Source organism: Pelophylax lessonae (assembly GCF_965119305.1).
Source record: "Pelophylax lessonae genome assembly, chromosome: 7".
NCBI lineage: Eukaryota > Metazoa > Chordata > Amphibia > Anura > Ranidae > Pelophylax > Pelophylax lessonae.
Genome location: NC_138774.1, coordinates 67,737,017 through 67,757,119, shown reverse-complemented (window position 1 = coordinate 67,757,119; position 20,103 = coordinate 67,737,017). Strand labels below are relative to the sequence as shown.

Below are 20,103 nucleotides of genomic sequence, written 5' to 3'. Positions count from 1 at the left end.
TAGTAGAATCAAAATCTTAACATCCTTGTTAAGTGGTGGAATGTAGTTAGCAATGTGACTCAAATGAGGGTGATGACGTGCAACCTCTGGTGTGGGGATTTCTTCTCTGTTGTTCGGTAGCTGATCACATTTGATTAGAGTTGGAAGAGGAAACTCTGTGTCCTCATATTCTGATGCAACTACGAAGCCATGGGCTCTTCTTCCAGAAGTATTGACCTTTCCTGCACATGTCTGCAAGGTATAAGACCAGGTCTCTCCTTGAATGTTGAATAGGTCAAAGAATTCTGTACTGGCCAATGAGCGATTGCTCTGATCATCGAGTATGGCATACATTTTTATGGATTTTTGTGGACATCCTTCAGGAAAAACTCTTACAAGACATATCTTGCTACAAGACTTGCTATGAAGCCCTTCTCCACATACCTCTGTACACCTTGTGGTTACGGGGTCGGCATATTGCTCAGTTCTCTCCCCGCCATCATCTGATGTAGTCTTGGGGTTGCTGCCGGGTGAAGGTTTCCTTTTGAACAGGTCTGAATGAAGAGCGTCCACATGTTTGGCACTGTTGCAGAGAGAACATCTGATGGCGATCTTACAGTCTCTAGCTAAATGATCGGAGGATGCACAACACTTAAAACAGATATTATGCTCTTTGAGAAATGACTTGCGTTCTTCAATAGGCTTGTCCTTAAATGCACGACATTTGGAGAGAGAGTGTGGCGCATTATGAATAGGACACTGTTGATTAAGATTGCTTGCTTTGATGTCTGTAGCCAAGACGTTGGATGCTATTGCAGTCTTCCTCACGGCAATAGGATGCCTTAAATCCTTGAATTTACTGTTGGTGGCAATACCCCTTGAAGTACTTAAAGGAATGGTGGTTGTATCTGGATAGAAGAAGCTTGGGTCATTCTTGGATCTTGCAACCTTCCGCACGAACTCTGAAAAATAAGAAAAGGGAGGGAAGGAAACACGATGCTCATACTTATACTTTGATCCTACACTAGTCCACTTTCCCTGAAGATGGCTAGGCAACTTTGCTACAATAGGATTTACGCCCTGAGCAGTGTCTAAATAGCTAAGACCTGGTAAACTAGGATCTAACTTAGCAATTTCAAGTTCATGAAGGAGGTCACCTAACTCTCTAAGCTTATGATTGTCCTTAACAGAGATTTTAGGAAAGTCGTTTAGTCTCTGGAATAAGGCAGATTCAATGACTTCGGGGCTCCCATAGTCTTGTTCTAGACGTTCCCAGGCAGCATCAAGGCCTGCTTTAAAGTTATAAATGTAGACAGATTTAAGTCTCTTGACTTGTCCTGAAGATTGAAGCCCCAACCACTTTATTAGTAAGTCAAGTTCTGCTTGAGGATCAATGTCCAAGTTCTTGGTTACCGCCTTAAATGTAGATCTCCAACTCCTGTAGTTCTCTGGGCGGTCATCAAATCTAGACAGTCCAGTTGTAATCAACTCTCGTCGAATCATATACTTGCTGAACTCTGCAATGTCAGTGCTTTCAGTTTTTATAGCCACAGGGTCTACTGATGGTGCGCCGTCTTGGGCCATGGTTGGTATCTGATGTTGGCTGGTAGGTAGAGAGAAAGGTGTTGCAGATGGGTTTAATTTAGGTAAGGGTCTGTCGACTGAAGGTCTCTGAGCATTTGAAGTCAAAGAGAGCTGTATAAAAGGGGGTATAGAGTTCATTCTGTAGTCTTCTGCTGTGCCCTTGTAATCTCTATGCACATAGGGTTGTGGTGGCACATGAGCTGCGTAGGTTGATTCACTTGATTTTGTGACGTGCGGTAGTTGTGGAGGGTCTCTGTTAGTAGGTGCGTCTAGTTGACCAGCTTGCTTTGGCGACACATTGCCTTCTGATCCACTTGCTGGATGATTATGAGAAGAATCTCCAACTGTAGGTGGGACTGTATTGTCGTGGTTCTGAGTTAGGACAAACTGTAGGGTCCTTTCAACAGGGTCTTGACAAGCAGGCAAGCTGGTACAAGCTGCTCCTTCTTCTTCCAATAGGGCTTGTTCCAAGACAGATAACTCTGCTAACGCTACTTCCTTTTCTCTATTCTTCTGAAGAATTTCTAGCTGAGCCTTGATGGCTGCTTCTTTTTCAGAGCAGGCGGCTTGAACCTGGGCTACTGCAACCTTTTGGCGAGCTTTGAGTATTTGGTCGCTCAGTATTGACCTTATAGAGCAGGACCGCAATGACTTAGAAGAAGATTTATGATATGAGCGGGCAGACCTAGAAGATTTTCCTGAGTGTCTGGAAGAAGCAGAGTTACAGGATATAGTCTCATGTATCTGTGCCAATCTCCCTTCTATCTGTGCCTTTGCTTCAAGATATGTGCTATGCCTCTGCTGGTCAGTAGAAGTAAAGTCCTTTAATTGCAATGCAGCTTCCTCTATGTTGGAATGTGACAATAGGGAATAGTACTTCTCAGAAAGTCTTTTATAATTCTCAAATGCCTTCTTAACCCTTGAGAGAGCAGTGTTCAATTGCTCAGAATTGTTGCTAGTTTCATTAGTGGCTGTTATACAACTTAAAGTCTTTTCCCATAATGCAGTCAGGTTACTAGATGTTTCTTCCTTACTTGCTTCATAAACCTCCCTTGCCTTCAAGGATGGGTGAGGGGCTCTGACAGGACGAGCAGAATGAAGTAAGGAGTCTGCTTTATCTTGACTAAATGCAGGTAACTTTGTGAGATCTCTGTCAGACATAATAAGTACTGTATTTCTGGTGTCTTGTTAGAAATCTGCCAGAGCTCAGCTCTGTAAGTAGTGACTTCTGTTAGTAAGCAGACTGGGCTGAGGTATTTTTTGTTACAATAGTGGCTAGTGCTGGAACTAGTTCAAACTGGATCACCTCAGAAGGCTGTAACAGTAATGAAGCAGTAATAGGTGGCTGGTTTCATATGCAGAGTAATGCTTCTGGTGACTCACAGACAAGTGTGGTACTTACAGTTCTGAAGCTGCAGAGATAACTGTGTGATGGATAAATGTAAATTTACTTTTCTTAAGCTGCAGAGATACCTGTGATGAATTCTTCATGTAAATTTACTCTCTGAAGCTGTGTATTCCTGTAAATTTACTGTTCTGTCTCAGCATCGATTGTACCTGTGACCTTCTTGTAGACCCCCAGTCTCTAAGTGTGTGCAGCAGGTTGAATGATGGCTTTAACAGATAGTTTACTCAATGAATAAAGACTCCAGAGGTGTTCTCCAATGCTTCTTTATGCTTCAAGTTAGCAAAGGCATAAACATAGAGGCTTTTCCATAGGTAAATTTACAATGAAGTTACACAGCTTCCACACTCTGCAGTCTCCTCAAAACAACTAAACAAAATGGCAGTTACAGCAGGAAAATGGAGATGGGAGAAACCATCTAGCCAGAAACAGCAGGGGTGCTAGGAAGATACCAATAACATAGCATAACATAACATGTAATAACAACTGCTAGACAGTTAAAGCTGCGTGGCAGCACACCAGTGAGTGGCTAAGGAATCCTTCACCTATATTCTCAAAGGTCAGTTGCTGCCGTTTGGTGGCTTTTACCCTTTGATTTGAGCAGTTCCAATTTGTCCCTTCTCTGGACTGACCTTCACTAACCTTCTACATGGTGCCTCTCTCCCTGTACACTCACTTCCTGAACTGCACAACTGACCACAGATAAACCTGAGCTGGGAAAGATATCCCAAAGTGGTGCTACCCCCATCTTGTGGTGGGAAGTATGAAGCACACTTGACCAGCCTATGAACAGGGATTAAACAGGTGTAGCAATGCACATGCAAAATTTAGCAATGACAAAATAGTAATACATTTGCAGTTCCCACGTGTCCTGAGTGGGACGCTGCAGGTTCCCCTGGGTTACCCTTAGCAACGAACAGCAGATAACAGCATTAAATGTTCTTGGCTTAGTCAATAATCAATCCAGGGGATGTTGGTTTTGTGGTTTTATTGTAGAACTGGGATAGGAGAAGGGATGAGTGGGATACTCCAACTGACAACTATTCTCAATGGTGAGGACAACTGACTTCAGAATGCGGCAAGGCTGTTGCTTCACCCTGCCACTGAAGTGAAGATAGATAAAGTGTTCCTGCTTGAATTACTCTTCAGGGTTCTAACTTGGCACCCCCTTTCTCACTTGCTGTGTGCACTGACACCTGTCCACTGACTCTCCACTGGAGTGGTCCCCTTCCTGGGCAGACCCCGGCAAGCTTCCTGGTACTCATGGACACTGTTTTTCCCAAGGTCGCTCTGCCTCCAACTCTACCAGTCAGCTTTCATGGACATCCTGGCTCAGCTCCACACTCCTGGTTCACTAGGCCGACTGCCTGTAACCACCATCCATAGCAGCAGAAGGAGAGACAGCCGTACCCTCCTTCTGGGACCTGGCTTCCCGCCCAAAGACCCCCTGCCTCATTTGCCCCTGGCTTTTAAAACCCTATCCCATAATGCACCACATTCTGTGCCAAACCCATGGGATGGTATCTAAGCCTTTGTGCCATTGACTGGGTTTCCTCCACTGTCCAACGTATCTCCCCATTGGATGCAGTGGGGACACTCCCTCAACCCAAATTAATCACACATGGAACACATGAGCAGGCCTAACTGATGATCAGGCTCCCCTGATAAGTAGAAGGAGCTACTAGGCTTTACCTACCTAGCAAGGCAAAAAAGGAGACAGGGTACATATCTTACCTAGTGTAATTCCGTTTCATTAAAATGATCAAATATAAGAAAAAGTTGCACTCACATGTTTCTTATATTTGATTATTTTAATAAAACGGAATTACACTAGATCAGATATGCACCCTGTCTCCTTTTTTGCCTTGTTCAGTTTACTTATCTGCCACCCAGTGTATTGGATTGGAGCTACAGCGACTTAGCCACTACATTCAAAACTGCTATCAAAGAAGGACATCTTATCAGCATCCCTTTGGATTTTTATGATCTGTGCATCTATGGTGAAAACAACTTTTTTCTTTTATTTACCTACCTAGCACCTACATAGGAGGGTGCTACATCTGTCTTAGATGTCTGTGCAATTCTGTACTGTTTAGACCAATGAAAGACCACTGGCTACAATCACTGCATCATTACATCACCCAGTACTACAGGGGGGTGTTCAAACAAAAGCTGCTGAGGCTTAATGTTGCACAGCCTGAAGTCCCCATTACTGGAGGAGAGGTGCCCCACATGTAGAACATGGAGCTGTAATGCACAAAAATAAAATGTGCTATCAGTAAAGTAAAGTTAAAAAAAACCCAACCTGGAGTTCTGCTTTTAGCTGACCTTGGACTTTGGATCATTAGGCTATGAAATGTTAGCCAAGTATAGTTTACCAATATCACCTCTTCTCTACTTTATGGGTGCACAAACTCTAGGCCTACAGCTAAAATAAATAATAGCAGTCCCTTGCATATACATAATATATTGTTGCTTAAAGAGTAACTCTACTTTTTATAAGAAAAAAAAAAAAAAAAAAAAAAACATTCCCCTCTGGGTGATCTGTGTACATACAGAGATTTTAACAAACCTTGTTGAAGATTCCTACCTTTTTTTCTTTTTTTCTGAAAAAAATAGCTGGTTGTTTGTCTGTGTCCAAGTGCTGAATGGGAGTGATTTCATAATTTTCAATCAGCTGCTGCACCTGCAGGGCTCTAACGAGGAAATTGACAAGGTCATCCCTTTAGACAAGAAAGGGTAATCCCTTAAGACATGATTTCCCTTTGGGATTATCTCACCAAAAAATACATTTTTGTTGTAAGGATGCTCAAGATCTGATTTGAATCTTAGTGCAGACTTTTGGGAAAATCAGTAAGCCAATCACACAAGCAGGAAATTACATTTCTGGGGGGCGGTCTGTACATCATCTGTCTACAAAACAGCTTCAGGCAGCCATATTGCATTACATTTTACAGAAAATGACAGCGCTGCAGATTGAAAACAAAAAGGTAATTTTTAACCACTTAAGCCCCGAAAGATTTTACCCCCTTCCTGACCAGGTCCTATTTTGCGATTCGGCACTGCGTGACTTTAACGAACAATTGCGCGGTCATGCGACGCTGTACCAAAATTAAATTGACGCCCTTTTTATCCCAAAAACAGAGCTTTCTTTTGGCGGTATTTGATCACCTGTGCGATTTTTACTTTTTGCGCTATAAACTAAAAAAGAGCGACAATTTTGAAAAAATAACAATATTTTTCACATTTTTTTATATGAAATCCCCCCCACCCCCAAAAAAATGTAAAAATCTAAATTTTTTTAACATTTTAGGCCAATTTGTTTTCTGCTACATATGTTTAATAAAAAAAAAAAACGCAGCAAGGGTATTTTGATTGGTTTGCGCAAAAGTTATTGCGTTTACTAACTTAGGGAAAGATTTTTGTCATTTTTATTGTTTTGTTTTTTTTAATGCATAATGGCGGCGATCTGCGTTGACATTTTTGACACTTTTGGGGGTACCAGTGACATTACTACAGTAATCAGTGCTATACATATGCACTGTTACTGTAAAAATGACACTGGCAGGGAAGGGGTTAACTTTATTAGAGATGCAGGGGTTAAATGTGTCCCTAGGGGTGTGCTCCTAACTGTAAAGGGGTGTGGCTTTTCATGTAACCACAGAGACATACGATCCTACATAGCAGGATCGTATGATCTCTGCAGTTACACAAGGGAGACATCAGCCGCCTGCCTTTCTCCCTCTCTAGCGGGAGATTGCGAGTGACCGGCAGACATCGGTGCCGCCGGTCACTCGCCCTGGAATGTCCGTGAACGAGCGGGGGGCGGGAGCGCGCCTCCGGTGGCGTGCGCTCGCCCCCTAGAGGCTCACAGGCGAGTGACATGGTACTACGTCACTTTGCCTGTGCGGGGCTGACTGCCGCAGTAAATAGTCGTGCGACGGTCGGCAAGTGGTTAAAAACATTCAATTACAATATGACTTGTGTCACAATTTTTATATGCTAAATTCATTTTTTTTTTTTTTTGCTAATTTTTTTCTCTACAAAAGTGGAGTTACCTTTTATGGCAAGGGGTTTGAATAGAGAAGAATACTTACCTTACACCTTGGTATGCAGAAGCTGGCACTGTTGTCTATTCCTCTCCTGGACAATATAATACAAAAAGATGGACGCTGACATAGACACCTCTTCCTGAATATTGCATAGATATAATTAATCCTCCCCTCATAGCCCAGAATGTGGTGAGGCCATTGATGTCATCACATAAAATGCAAGAATACAGATCCTGCATTGTGTGTAATGACGATGGTGAAGGGTAACCAAACAATTGGTGAAGAGTAATGGCTTTAGGGGACTCTGCGACCAGCAAAATAAAGCACCCTATTATAGCCTCTCTTGACGGAACAAGCATTATAACCTGTATATGGGGTAGGGAGGGGGTTAACATTATTTATTTTTATGACAACATGGAGCTCCACTTTAATTAAACATTACTTTGGTTATTGATGTTTAAAGTGGAACATTGGGTAGAATTTTTAATGATAACATGCTGTAGCGTATAAAAGGTCATATTTATTTTATACAAATCATTAACAGTATACCATAGACCAGACTAGCTATCTTCGCCGGTCATCAGTGGATAGTAAGAAAACCCAGCAAAACAAGTTGGCTGAATCAATATTTATTATTAAATACATAGTAAGGGTCCTTTCACACGGCCGCTCCGCTGCTTTAGTCCGCTGCGGGACTTTTTTTTTTTCACGGAGCGGATGACATTTGTGTCATCCGCTCCGTGTGCCCGCATATCATCCCATCCGTTTGCGGATGATATGCGGACATAATGTAAGTATATGGCATTGCGGATGTCAGCGGATGACACCGCTGACATGCGATTTTCCTTCCTTTCCGTTTTTTACACGGATGAAAAAATAGGGTTCTGTTCCATTCGAAAAAACGGAACAGAACTGAAAGGAAGAAAATCGGATGTCAGCGGATGGAATTCCGCTGACATCCGCAGTGCCATTCACTTACATTATGTCCGCAAATCATCCGCAAAAAAATAGGATGATTTGCGGACACACGGAGCGGCCGTGTGAAAGAGCCCCTATAATTTCTGTGGTGAATTTTACTCCAAAAAAAACAAAACAAAAAAACTTTGTTATCCTTATCACTAACAAATAAGGTCCCCCCACTGCTTCTACTAATAACCTACTCTCCATCTCAAAATCCAATTTCTATAATGATACAGAATACGAATTGCATTCAGAGAACCATAATAGAGGTTTTTCAAACTTTATATACACTATATTGTCAAAAGTATTGGGACGCCTGCTTTTACGCGCACATGAACTTTAATGGCATCCCAGTCTTAGTCCGTAGGGTTCAATATTGAGTTGGCCCACCCTAACAGCTTCAACTCTTCTGGGAAGGCTGTCCACAAGGTTTAGGAGTGTGTCTATGGGAATGTTTGACCATTCTTTCAGAAGTGCATTTGTGAGGTCAGGCACTGATGTTGGACAAGAAGGCCTGGCTCGCAGTCTCCACTCTAATTTATCCCAAAGGTGTTCTATCAAGTTGAGGCCAGGACTCTGTGTAAGCCAGTCAAGTTCCTCTACTCCAAGCGTGAACCCTACGGACTAAGACTGGGATGCCAATAAAGTTCATGTGTGTGTAAAGGCAGGCGCACCAATACTTTTGACAATATAGTACATTCATATAAGGCATATATTGCACATAAGGCTGTATGCCCAGATAGCTCTGGACTCCCTGTGCTTTTGGGACCACCAGCAGTCGCATGGACGGCTATTGAAGATTCACTCTTGAATGTGCGTTCACACTTTATAGCCTTTGTGATGTAGTGCCCTGCCCTACATTGGTAAAATTACAATTTTGTATCTGCTGTATCCAGCTGAGCATCAATTTATTATTAGGTTTGGTCCAGTCTATCTCTAAACCTGAGGGTTGATTGCTCCTGCCTACCTCTGGAAAAAGCTTACAGAAATAAAGTAGGAGGATCAATCTCTGGGCTATGAATATTTACTGTATCTGACCTCAGCCAATCCCTGAGTCCAGAAGGTGGGCTACGGAGAAGATAAGTGTTTGGGAGGGTCTGAACAGAGCTCTCTCTCCTGAAGCCTCTGCCTGTGTTACTGAAGAGCTGTTGCTGTCAGGCTTTTGCTGTTGCTGTCAGGCTTCAACATGTGCTTGGCTATATGGTCACAACTACTACTGGTGAGTGAGCACATGCAAGGGGAAGGCACTGAAGTGTGGAAATTGGGAGAGCACAGTGTTCTTACACAGGCACAACAAAATTACTCCAAAAACCCCCACAATTCTGTGTTTATGACAGAGATCTTATCACTGTGAGAGATTTATTACACTGGATTTTAACAGTTTGTTACTTCTGTCTATCATGTGATATGTGTGGTTTCTTTAACACCTTTCAATTGTATGGCAATTGCATATTTTATTTAATTATATATATTGTTATTATTTAAAGTGGTTGTAACCCTAACAAAAAAAAAAAAGATACTGTTTCCTTTAAGCACGATCTATAGCATAGCGCTTCTGCGGTGTCATTTGTCCCATTCTATGCTGTAAAATACCTGGTTGATCTTGCCTGTTCCTGTGTCCCCCTGTGTGTGCTGACCACAGTAATCATGGCTTCTGATAACTGTGGTTAGTTTATGTGCCTCCGTTATGCGGCTGTGTGTTCTGAGTCTCTCCCCTCATTCCCTGCCTATCCTAGTCAGTGTGAGAGCCGATCTCCTCCCCGCTCCTCCCACCGCTATTCCGCTGCAATACTGTATGTAGAATAAAGTACTTTATCCCCTCTGGTTTAAAAAGTCATAAACTATAGTGGGTATGTTTTTTTTTTTTTTTTTTAATTATAATGCTAAATACCTGTTCTCACACTGCTGCTGTGTGGTCATGTAACTTCCCTCTGCTGGCTGGCTGACGTCAGATGAGAATCTCAGCCCCTCCCAATGCTCTCCTTATATTGGGGTAGGAGAGCAGAGGGGGATCACATGACCACACAGAAGCAGTGTGAAAAGGTATTTAGCATTATCATTTTAAAAAAAGACATACACTGTAGTTAACGACTTTAGAAACCAGAGGGGATACCAGCAAGGTCACAATGTGACTTTACTTCAAAAAAGAAGTTTGGTTCCTCAAGCCAAAAGGGAGAAAGTGGGATTTTATAGGCAAAGGTAATTATTATTCATTTTATTAAAAGAATTGCATATAAATGTAAAAAACAAGGAAAAAGAAACAACAAAACAACAACATTGGTTGTATAAGTAATGCATATTACACAATTGACAATTTATGAACCATTTTACTTATTAAATGGTGATTCCTGGTTGTAGAACTAGGGTTCCGACGCGTTTCGGCATATATTGCCTTTGTCAAGGAAAAAACATCACCATATTCTATAAAGTGAAAAAGTGAAAAAATGCAAAAAATTAGTGACTTGTTGTGAGAAATATATCAAAACAAACAAATAAACATCGTCTTTTCTTTTTGTGTACCTAGACTTCAGGAATATCTGTGCCCATAAGGAAGTGGGGGGGAGGTTTCAGGTCCTGTGCCCACCAGGCTTGTTACTGGATCCTGGGCCTATTGGTCTGAAGAAGGGGGAAGATTGGTTTAAGGCGGGCGTGTGTTGTTTAGTGCCATATTTAGGCTGAATAGAATGGATTTCCAATATTACCTCAAGTATACGGATAACACCTCTTAGGGATGAATAGGGTCCTGGGGTATGTAGCAAACCCCAAGCTTCTATGTGTAACCACAACGCTCCTGGTTTCCCTGGAGAGTGGATAAAATTTCAGTATATAAGGTTGGCGTGTACAGAGATGAGGCCTGAAGGTAAGGTGGGTATAAAACAACACTTACGTTTAGAAAAGGGGATAAAAGACACTGGGGTCCTCCGATTGGTCCCAAAGGTGTAAGCATGTAATCCTATGTGAAATTAATTTGAAATAAGGGGGGGGAAAGGTTTTCAAATAATGATACAGTAATAGTAAAATGTAATGGGTATATTGGCTTACTAGAAATTTAAAGGAGAGGTCCTTGGATTGACAGGTTTCCGAGATCAGTAGGAGGAGCTGACCCTCTTCCGAGGATACAGGGTCACTGAATCTGTCTGGCAGAAAGAATACATCATTTTAATATGGTATAGGTAGTATTTGAAGTTGGCCAGCAGGTGGCGCTGTGCCGCAACTTAGCAACTTACTTTTGTTAAATGCTTGTCCTCTGCCACAGATGCATAAGTCTCTGTCTGACAGGAGGAAAGAAAAATAACTGGTTTTGGTATGTAGAAAAGGTATTGGAAATGGCCAACAGGTGGCGCTGTAGCGTGGCTTACTTGATATCCTGAGGGAGCAGTAGGAGGCTGAGGTGTCTAGGCAGGTGCAGACCGCTGGCTCCGGACGTTCACTCTTCGCTGGATGGAGCGGAGTGAAGTCCTATGGATCCCCGGCCGTCTTTATATGTAAGTCGCGCATGCGCAATGAAGCACCGGGCGACGCCGATGTTTAGTCATTGACTGCGGCCGCACGTATTGTGTGCGTGCCACAGGCTGCGCGCGCAGCCTGTCAGTGAGATGACGCGGTTAGTGCATGTTCAGATGCCGCCGACACGGGGGTTGGAGCCAGACTATCCCAGCGTGTGCTGGGTGGATGCGAAAGCATCAGATCTTGCTTTGACTCCCAAAGGTGCCCCCCCTGGGAGAAAAAGGGGGGGCTTTCCGTGCCGGGTACAAGGGGCTGGATGGGCAGTAAGGGCCCGATCTTCCTCCCACAAACATGGGTCTGAGAATCACCGAAACTCTAGGGAACAATAACATTAAACATGTATGCATGCATTTGAAAATCATTAAATTCTTTATTATAAAGTCAACGAAGCAATTGGGCAGTAATAAAGGAGAATCCTCCTGGGTAGTAAAGAGCAATCAGGCACTGAGAGGCAATGGGGGAAAAAAGGATATGGTACGGAGCAGTATGGGGATGGATTTGACCCAAAAGAAAGGAAACGGTTATGGTTCCCCGCAATGTATGGAATGCGGGAAAAGATAAAGCAAAATGTGAAATTATAGAAATAAATCAAAATAAAAATAAAAAATAATAAAAAATAAAAAATATGAAACAATGAGGGTTTTTAGTCAGTTTTTCCTGATGAGAAGCCTTCCAGGAATGCCCGGTAGCTCTCATTCTCATTTAATCCTGGGAAGGAGGTGGCATGCAGACGTTGGATCCACCGCATTTCTCGTTGTAATAGGATTTTATTCCAATCTCCCCCACGAGGGGGGATATGGACTCTGTCTAGTGCAAAAAAAGAGATTTTAGGAATTTTATTGCCATGTGTTTTGGTCATATGTCTTCCAAGAGGGAGATGGAAATTACCCATAGACATGGTTTCGACATGCTTGTTGACCCGACGGCCAAACTCTTGCCGTGTTTTGCCTATATAAAAGGCTCCACACTGGCAGTTCATCATATATACCACTCCTTTGGTTCGACAGTTAGCAAAGTGCCTCGGCTCAAAAATGTCCCCATTGTTTAATGTTATTGTGCCCTAGAGTTTCGGTGATTCTCAGACCCATGTTTGTGGGAGGAAGATCGGGTCCTTACTGCCCATCCAGCCCCTTGTACCCGGCACGGAAAGCCCCCCTTTTTTCTCCCAGGGGGGGCACCTTTGGGAGTCAAAGCAAGATCTGATGCTTTCGCATCCACCCAGCACACGCTGGGATAGTCTGGCTCCAACCCCCGTGTCGGCGGCATCTGAACATGCACTAACCGCGTCATCTCACTGACAGGCTGCGCGCGCAGCCTGTGGCACGCACACAATACGTGCGGCCGCAGTCAATGACTAAACATCGGCGTCGCCCGGCGCTTCATTGCGCATGCGCGACTTACATATAAAGACGGCCGGGGATCCATAGGACTTCACTCCGCTCCAACCAGCGAAGAGTGAACGTCCGGAGCCAGCGGTCTGCACCTGCCTAGACACCTCAGCCTCCTACTGCTCCCTCAGGATATCAAGTAAGCCACGCTACAGCGCCACCTGTTGGCCATTTCCAATACCTTTTCTACATACCAAAACCAGTTATTTTTCTTTCCTCCTGTCAGACAGAGACTTATGCATCTGTGGCAGAGGACAAGCATTTAACAAAAGTAAGTTGCTAAGTTGCGGCACAGCGCCACCTGCTGGCCAACTTCAAATACTACCTATACCATATTAAAATGATGTATTCTTTCTGCCAGACAGAGATTCAGTGACCCTGTATCCTCGGAAGAGGGTCAGCTCCTCCTACTGATCTCGGAAATCTGTCAATCCAAGGACCTCTCCTTTAAATTTCTAGTAAGCCAATATACCCATTACATTTTACTATTACTGTGTCATTATTTGAAAACCTTTCCCCCCCTTATTTCAAATTAATTTCACATAGGATTACATGCTTACACCTTTGGGACCAATCGGAGGACCCCAGTGTCTTTTATCCCCTTTTCTAAACGTAAGTGTTGTTTTATACCCACCTTACCTTCAGGCCTCATCTCTGTACACGCCAACCTTATATACTGAAATTTTATCCACTCTCCAGGGAAACCAGGAGTGTTGTGGTTACACATAGAAGCTTGGGGTTTGCTACATACCCCAGGACCCTATTCATCCCTAAGAGGTGTTATCCGTATACTTGAGGTAATATTGGAAATCCATTCTATTCAGCCTAAATATGGCACTAAACAACACACGCCCGCCTTAAACCAATCTTCCCCCTTCTTCAGACCAATAGGCCCAGGATCCAGTAACAAGCCTGGTGGGCACAGGACCTGAAACCTCCCCCCCACTTCCTTATGGGCACAGATATTCCTGAAGTCTAGGTACACAAAAAGAAAAGACGATGTTTATTTGTTTGTTTTGATATATTTCTCACAACAAGTCACTAATTTTTTGAATTTTTTTACTTTTTCACTTTATAGAATATGGTGATGTTTTTTCCTTGACAAAGGCAATATATGCCGAAACGCGTCGGAACCCTAGTTCTACAACCAGGAATCACCATTTAATAAGTAAAATGGTTCATAAATTGTCAATTGTGTAATATGCATTACTTATACAACCAATGTTGTTGTTTTGTTGTTTCTTTTTCCTTGTTTTTTACATTTATATGCAATTGTTTTAATAAAATGAATAATAATTACCTTTGCCTATAAAATCCCACTTTCTCCCTTTTGGCTTAAGGAACCAAACTTCTTTTTTGAATTATTACAGGGATGATGGCAACATATGCATCTTAGTTTTTATATCTCTAAAAAACCACCCCCAACAATGTGACTTTACAACTATTTTAAGGCTGTGTCAGGGCAGGAAACCAGACCACACGGGAATACAGGTAAAGTGAAACAGTTTATTGGAGGAAACAATAATAATCGCACAGCAACATTGAGGAAATGAAAGCATGAACAAGCCGGGTTCAAGTCCAGGAGCGGGTAGTAATCCAAGCCTGGGTCGGATGCACAAGTGGGTAGTCTGCCAAAGCCGGGTCGCAGGCGATGCCGGGTTGAGAGCCAGGAGAGTCATCAGCCAAGCCAGGTCATGCACAGAGGAACACAGAGAACAAAAGACTGCTAGCAGAGATGCACCTTTGAGCACAAACACAAGGGCAATGATAGCAACCCAGCAGGTGATAGATATAGATACATCATCAATGTGCGATGCCCAGGCAGCAGAAAGTGATGATGCAATCAGAATCTATAAGAGGCAGCAGTCTGCACATGTCTAAGGTGGCTGCCAACTGGAGGGCAAGGTAAGACCTTGACAGGCTGCTACCCATGAACAGGTATAGGAGGTAAGGGAGACCGGTCTATTTCCAGTGGCCCCTGTGGGATGAGCACTTCAGTAGCAACTTAAAAAAGTAGATGTACTAAGACTGACCTGCAGTAAAAAAGTTTTGGCTGAATTTTATTTATTTATTTATTTCAGGTACTTATATAGCGCTGTCAATTTACGCAGGTTTGGCAATTTTTATATAGTGACTAATGGAATTTTTCTTCAAGGTTTTCAGTATGTGATTTCTGCTCTATTTCCAGGAGAAGAATAATCCTAACACAGAGTTTCACTTTGAAAACTTGTTTGTCACAGTATTGAATTTATTTTTTGCCGGGACTGAAACCACAAGTACAACAGTAAGACTTGGTCTGAGGATTTTGCTCAAGCATCCAGACGTCCTAGGTAGGAGAGGCCAGTCATGTTTTAATGAAAGTCTTGATGCAAATGCCAAATGCTTAAAACTGAACTCCTGCCTTTTTTCCAACTTTTTAAAAAATCCTTCTGTGTGCTGAAACTGATTACTACTTTGATCATCAACAATCCCTCTCTTACTGATCTGTACTGTTGTTGCTACATCTCTCATTAGCTTTCTCCTCTATCAGTTCTTTCGTTCCCAAGCTTTATATGACAGGACACATCCCTAGCACCCCTTTGGATATGCATGGTTAAGTAATTGATCAGCATGTGGGTGGTGCCCAGGTGGGCTTATGCCCTTGCAGGCTGCCAGAGGTATATGCCAAAACACAAGTGTACCATTAGGGTGATGCTCTCAGTAATGAGCGACATCTTTCACACAGACAGTAGTTTTGTTCCATGGCATAGCTCTTCTCCTTTATACACTGTACACTATGAATAACAGTCCCTCATTATACTTTTCTCCCTCAATGCAGCATTTCTGAGCCGCATGACATGCACCAAACTCAACCAGCACAGCTACCTGTCACCTCATTCGTGTGAAACTGACATCTAGGTTTAACTCTTCATCTCCACTTATGATTAAACTTGTTTCCTAGGAAGCTCCATGCCACTCTCTCTGAGCTTTACTACTTTGAGGTCTTACTCCATCTTCCAGGACTTCCAGGCTGGGGTCCTAGGATGCCCCATACCAGAAGTGGGACCCAAATTTGGGTACCAATCGCTAGGGAAGGAGCCTAAGCACACAAGTTTCTTAACTACCTGGGTCTTCTGTCACCTATGCCAATTCGCCTCTGCTTCCTGATCAGCTGGCAGCTATATGCAAATAGACACAAGTACTGTAGGCCTTTGCAATGGCAATATAGTTTTCACTAGTTAGCTTGATAATTTATTCAGACTCTGCTACTCCATCTTCTCTTGTATTGTTTTGTTCTGTTCCCTGGTATGACCATATGTGTGATACGCCTTGCATGCACACCTCTAGTAACTTCAGATCAGGCAAGGATAAGTTAACAACAAAGTTATCTTTAGTAAACGTTGTTTAAGTAGAACAGAGCTTTACAGATAGATTCTTCGCAGTCATCCATTCCTTCTTACAAAGTGCTAGCTTGGTGCCTTCTGGTTCCCCCATCCATTGAGGTAGCCATACCTCTTAAGTGTAGAGAAAGCAGACATGGGATTAAGTCACACATGTGCAAGTCACAAGCAAGTCTCAAGTCTTAACCTTCAAGTCTCAAGCAAGTCCCAAGTTACTGTGGCGAAAAGCAAGCAAGTCAAGTCGAGTCCCTGCTAGAAGTCAAGCAAGTCAAGTCAAGTCATTTATTTTGGTCAAGTCACAAATCAAGTCAAAATACCGATCTACCCCAATTTTCACCTTTAAATCAGTTAAAAGTCAGGGGTCAGCAAAGGCTTTGTTTTATTTTCAACATTAACAAAACTGCTTAGTGCTTTTTTCTTGGCATATTAAAGAAACACTTTGAATGCCCAAACAGCTCAAAATCCTTCGTCCGGTCAAGTTTCAACACCACAGTCACTAAAAACATATTAAGTATTTCCATTGTTAAACAGCCAGTGTCCTAAAAATCAGAACACACTGAGGTGTTTTAAGTGACTGTGGTGTCAGAAACATAACAGGCACATTCATTTTGCTTTAAATACATCTTGAGAAAACGCAAATATTTAATAACTTAATAAAGTAAAGTCATTTCGAGTCATATGTCTCAAGTCAAAGTCAAGTCTCAAGTCATGAATACCAAGTCAAAGTCAAGTCTCAAGTCATGAATACCAAGTCAAAGTCAAATCTCAAGTCATGAATACCAAGTCAAAGTCAAGTTGAGTATTTTATTAATTTTAGTCAAGCAAGTCTCAAGTCCTCAAACTGGTGACTTAAATCTGACTTAAGTCAAATCAGGTGACTCAAGTCCCCCACCTCTGAAAGTCCTTAGAGTCTATAAGTTCTTGTATAAGTCCACGAGTCCATGTCCTGGAAAACCAACTGGGTTCCTGCCAAGGGGTGAACCAGTAGCAAAGTATATGTTACAGTTTACAGCAATCTCCTGCTCTACTTCCCACGTATGGAGCAACCCGATCTAGAGGTTGTTCCTTTTATCTATGTAAGCAAAGAGCAGCAACACCCAAAAACCCAGGAAACCTGGTCAGCCTAGGAAACCCCTAACTTCTCTAAGGCACCTGTTTAGAAGGGCAGCATAACAAAACTGTGCTGCACTTAGTAGACAGAGCATAAAAATAAAAAAAATCATAACAAACACTTAGTAGGCACCTGTCTACAAGAAGATTGCATTGCTAAGGTCTATAGAACCCATTAGGCAGCAGAAAGGAGCATGAACATCCAAAATAATACTAGGGATGTGCTCTTTCTTATAATGCTCTTGAAAGTGGATGCAAGGCAGGTTGCTGCAACATTTACAGAAGCCTTCTGACCCCTCTTACCAAACTCAGAGTAAAGACACACCCAGTGATGATGTCACTGAATCTCAAAAAAGGGGTATTTATTGAAAATAAATCGATTTGCTTGAAAATTTTGAATTGCATGTTGACTAGGGGAGTGGGGACAAAAATAAGTATTATATGGGTACATTACACTTCAGCTCTTATGAAAAACACGGAGTCACATTTCCATCACTCTGAGCCAGAGGTCCAATCTTTTGCAAAAATCCCAACTTGCAGGTACAATAGTTACAGATGCACTGGGCTTAAAAAGTAAACTTTTCTTTCTAAACATCTATTCATCTCTTCTCAGCTAAAGTCCAAGAAGAAATAGACCAGGTGATTGGCCCAGATCGCAGCCCATCTATGGAAGATAAGAGCAAGATGCCATTTATAGATGCCGTGATACATGAGATACAGAGAATCGGGGATATCGTGCCACTAGGCGCACCTCATGCAGCTGCCCAAACCACCCACTTCCGAGGCTACACCATCCCCAAGGTTGGAGGGTTTATTTTTTATTTTTGCAGTAATTTGAGTTTACGAACCTTGGCACCCCAGATGTTTTGGAACTACATTTCCCATAATGCTCAACTATACTGCAGAGTGCATGAGCATCAGGGAAATGTAGTTCCAAAACATCTGGGGTGCCAAGGTTCTCCATCACTGGTATAGGTTATTTGCAGACTTTTTTACCAAAAGGGATCCCCTGTGGCATATCAATGCATTGAAACATTATAGTATAATGGTCCCAAACTGATTCATTGGTGAGCTCAGGAGCCTGCACGCGCCCCTTGAATACCTGCACAGTCAGATTTAATTCCAAAGTAAAATAGTAGTAATCAATGTACTGTGATCTCTTTTACTCCACTTCGCATGAGTCAGCCATTTAAGGGGATCACATTATTCACATGTTTGAGTGCCTGTCCTACAGGCTTCTGATTGTAAACAGTAACCTGAAGCTGCCAGTGACAATTTGGTCACGGTGCTGGGGGTGCGTGAATGAATATGTTCCCAGCAAAACACAATTATGCTGGCTGTGCGCATATACAGTATGTGGCAGCATGACATTTAAGCTCACCGCTGTACTGGCACATACAGTATCTCACAAAACTGAGTACACCCCTCACATTTTTGTAAATATTTTATTATATCTTTTCATGTGACAACACTGAAGAAATGAGACTTTGCTACAATGTAAAGTAGTGAGTGTACAGCTTGTATAACAGTGTACATTTGCTGTCCCCTCAAAATAACTCAACACACAACCATTAATGTCTAAACCGCTGGCAACAAAAGGGGGTACGCCCCTAAGTGAAAATGTCCAAATTGGGCCAAATTAGCCATTTTCCCTCCCCGGTGTCATGTGACTTGTTAGTGTTACAAGGTCTCAAGTGTGAATGGGGAGAAGGTGTGTTAAATTTGGTGTTATCGCTCTCACTCTTTCATACTGGTCACTGGAAGATCAACATGCCAAAGAACGTTCTAAAGATCTGAAAAAAAAAGAATTGTTGCTCTACATAAAGATGGTCTAGGCTATAAGAAGATTGCCAAGACCCTTAAACTGAACTGCAGCACAGTGGCCCAGACCATACAGTGGTTTAACAGGACAGGTTCCACTCAGAACGGGCCTCACCATGGTCAACCAAAGAAGTTGAGTGCACATGCTCAGCGTCATATCCAGAGGTTGTCTTTGGGAAATAGACGCATGAGTGCTGCCAGCATTGCTGCAGAGGTTGAAGGGGTGGGGGGTCAGTCTATCAGTGTTCAGACCATACGCCGCACACTGCATCAAATTATTCTGCATGGCTGTCACCCTAGAAGGAAGCCTCTTCTAAAGATGATGCACAAGAAAGTCAACAAACTGTTTGCTAAAGACAGACTAAGGACACGGATTACTGGAACCGTGTCCTGTGGTCTGATGAGACCAAGATAAACCTATTTGGTTCAGATGGTGTCAAGCATGTGTGGCAGCAACCAGGTGAGGAGTACAAAGACAAGTGTGTGTTACCTACAGTCAAGCATGGTGGTGGGAGTGTCATGGTCTGGGGCTGCATGAGTGCTGCTGGCACTGGGGAGCTACAGTTCATTGAGAGAACCATGAATGCCAACATGTACTGTGACATACTGAAGCAGAGCATGATCCCCCTCCCTTTGGATAATGTGCCGCAGGGCAGTATTCCAACATGATACCGACCCAAAACACACCTCCAAGACGAACACTATCTTGCTAAAGAAGCTGAGGGTAAAGGTGATGGACTGGCCAAGAATGTCTTCAGACCTAAACCCCCTTGAACATCTGTGGGGTATCCTCAAATGGAGGGTGTAGGAGCGCAAGGTCTCTAACATCCACCAGCTCTGTGATGTTGTCATAGGGGAGTGGAAGAGGACTCCAGTGGCAACCTGTGATGGGCCCAATTTGGACATTATCACTTTAA

General features: G+C 42.8%; 2 protein-coding genes and 1 pseudogene across 3 annotated transcripts in view; 1 reads left to right on the top strand and 2 right to left on the bottom strand.

Moving 5' to 3' along the window:
- The window catches only part of LOC309559478 (cytochrome P450 2G1-like), a 133,521-nt gene that overhangs the window by 98,232 nt on the left and 15,186 nt on the right, over positions 1 to 20,103 (top strand). The window contains exons 7-8 of the mRNA XM_082262752.1: positions 15,064 to 15,205; positions 17,979 to 18,166. Coding sequence (XP_082118878.1) covers positions 15,064 to 15,205; positions 17,979 to 18,166 — 330 coding nt within the window. The remainder of the gene's footprint in view (positions 1 to 15,063; positions 15,206 to 17,978; positions 18,167 to 20,103) is intronic.
- On the bottom strand, positions 336 to 9,900 carry LOC309559776 (annotated as a pseudogene). Its single transcript has 3 exons — positions 9,872 to 9,900; positions 3,065 to 3,233; positions 336 to 941 (listed from the first exon to the last, which is right to left on the bottom strand). The product of its transcript is annotated as an uncharacterized misc_RNA (transcript).
- LOC309559777 (uncharacterized protein) lies at positions 1,036 to 2,724 on the bottom strand (the record flags this gene model as incomplete). The annotated part of the gene is made up of 1 exon (XM_082263211.1): positions 1,036 to 2,724. A coding segment is annotated over one exon (1,689 nt), but the record flags the coding sequence as incomplete, so codon positions are not given.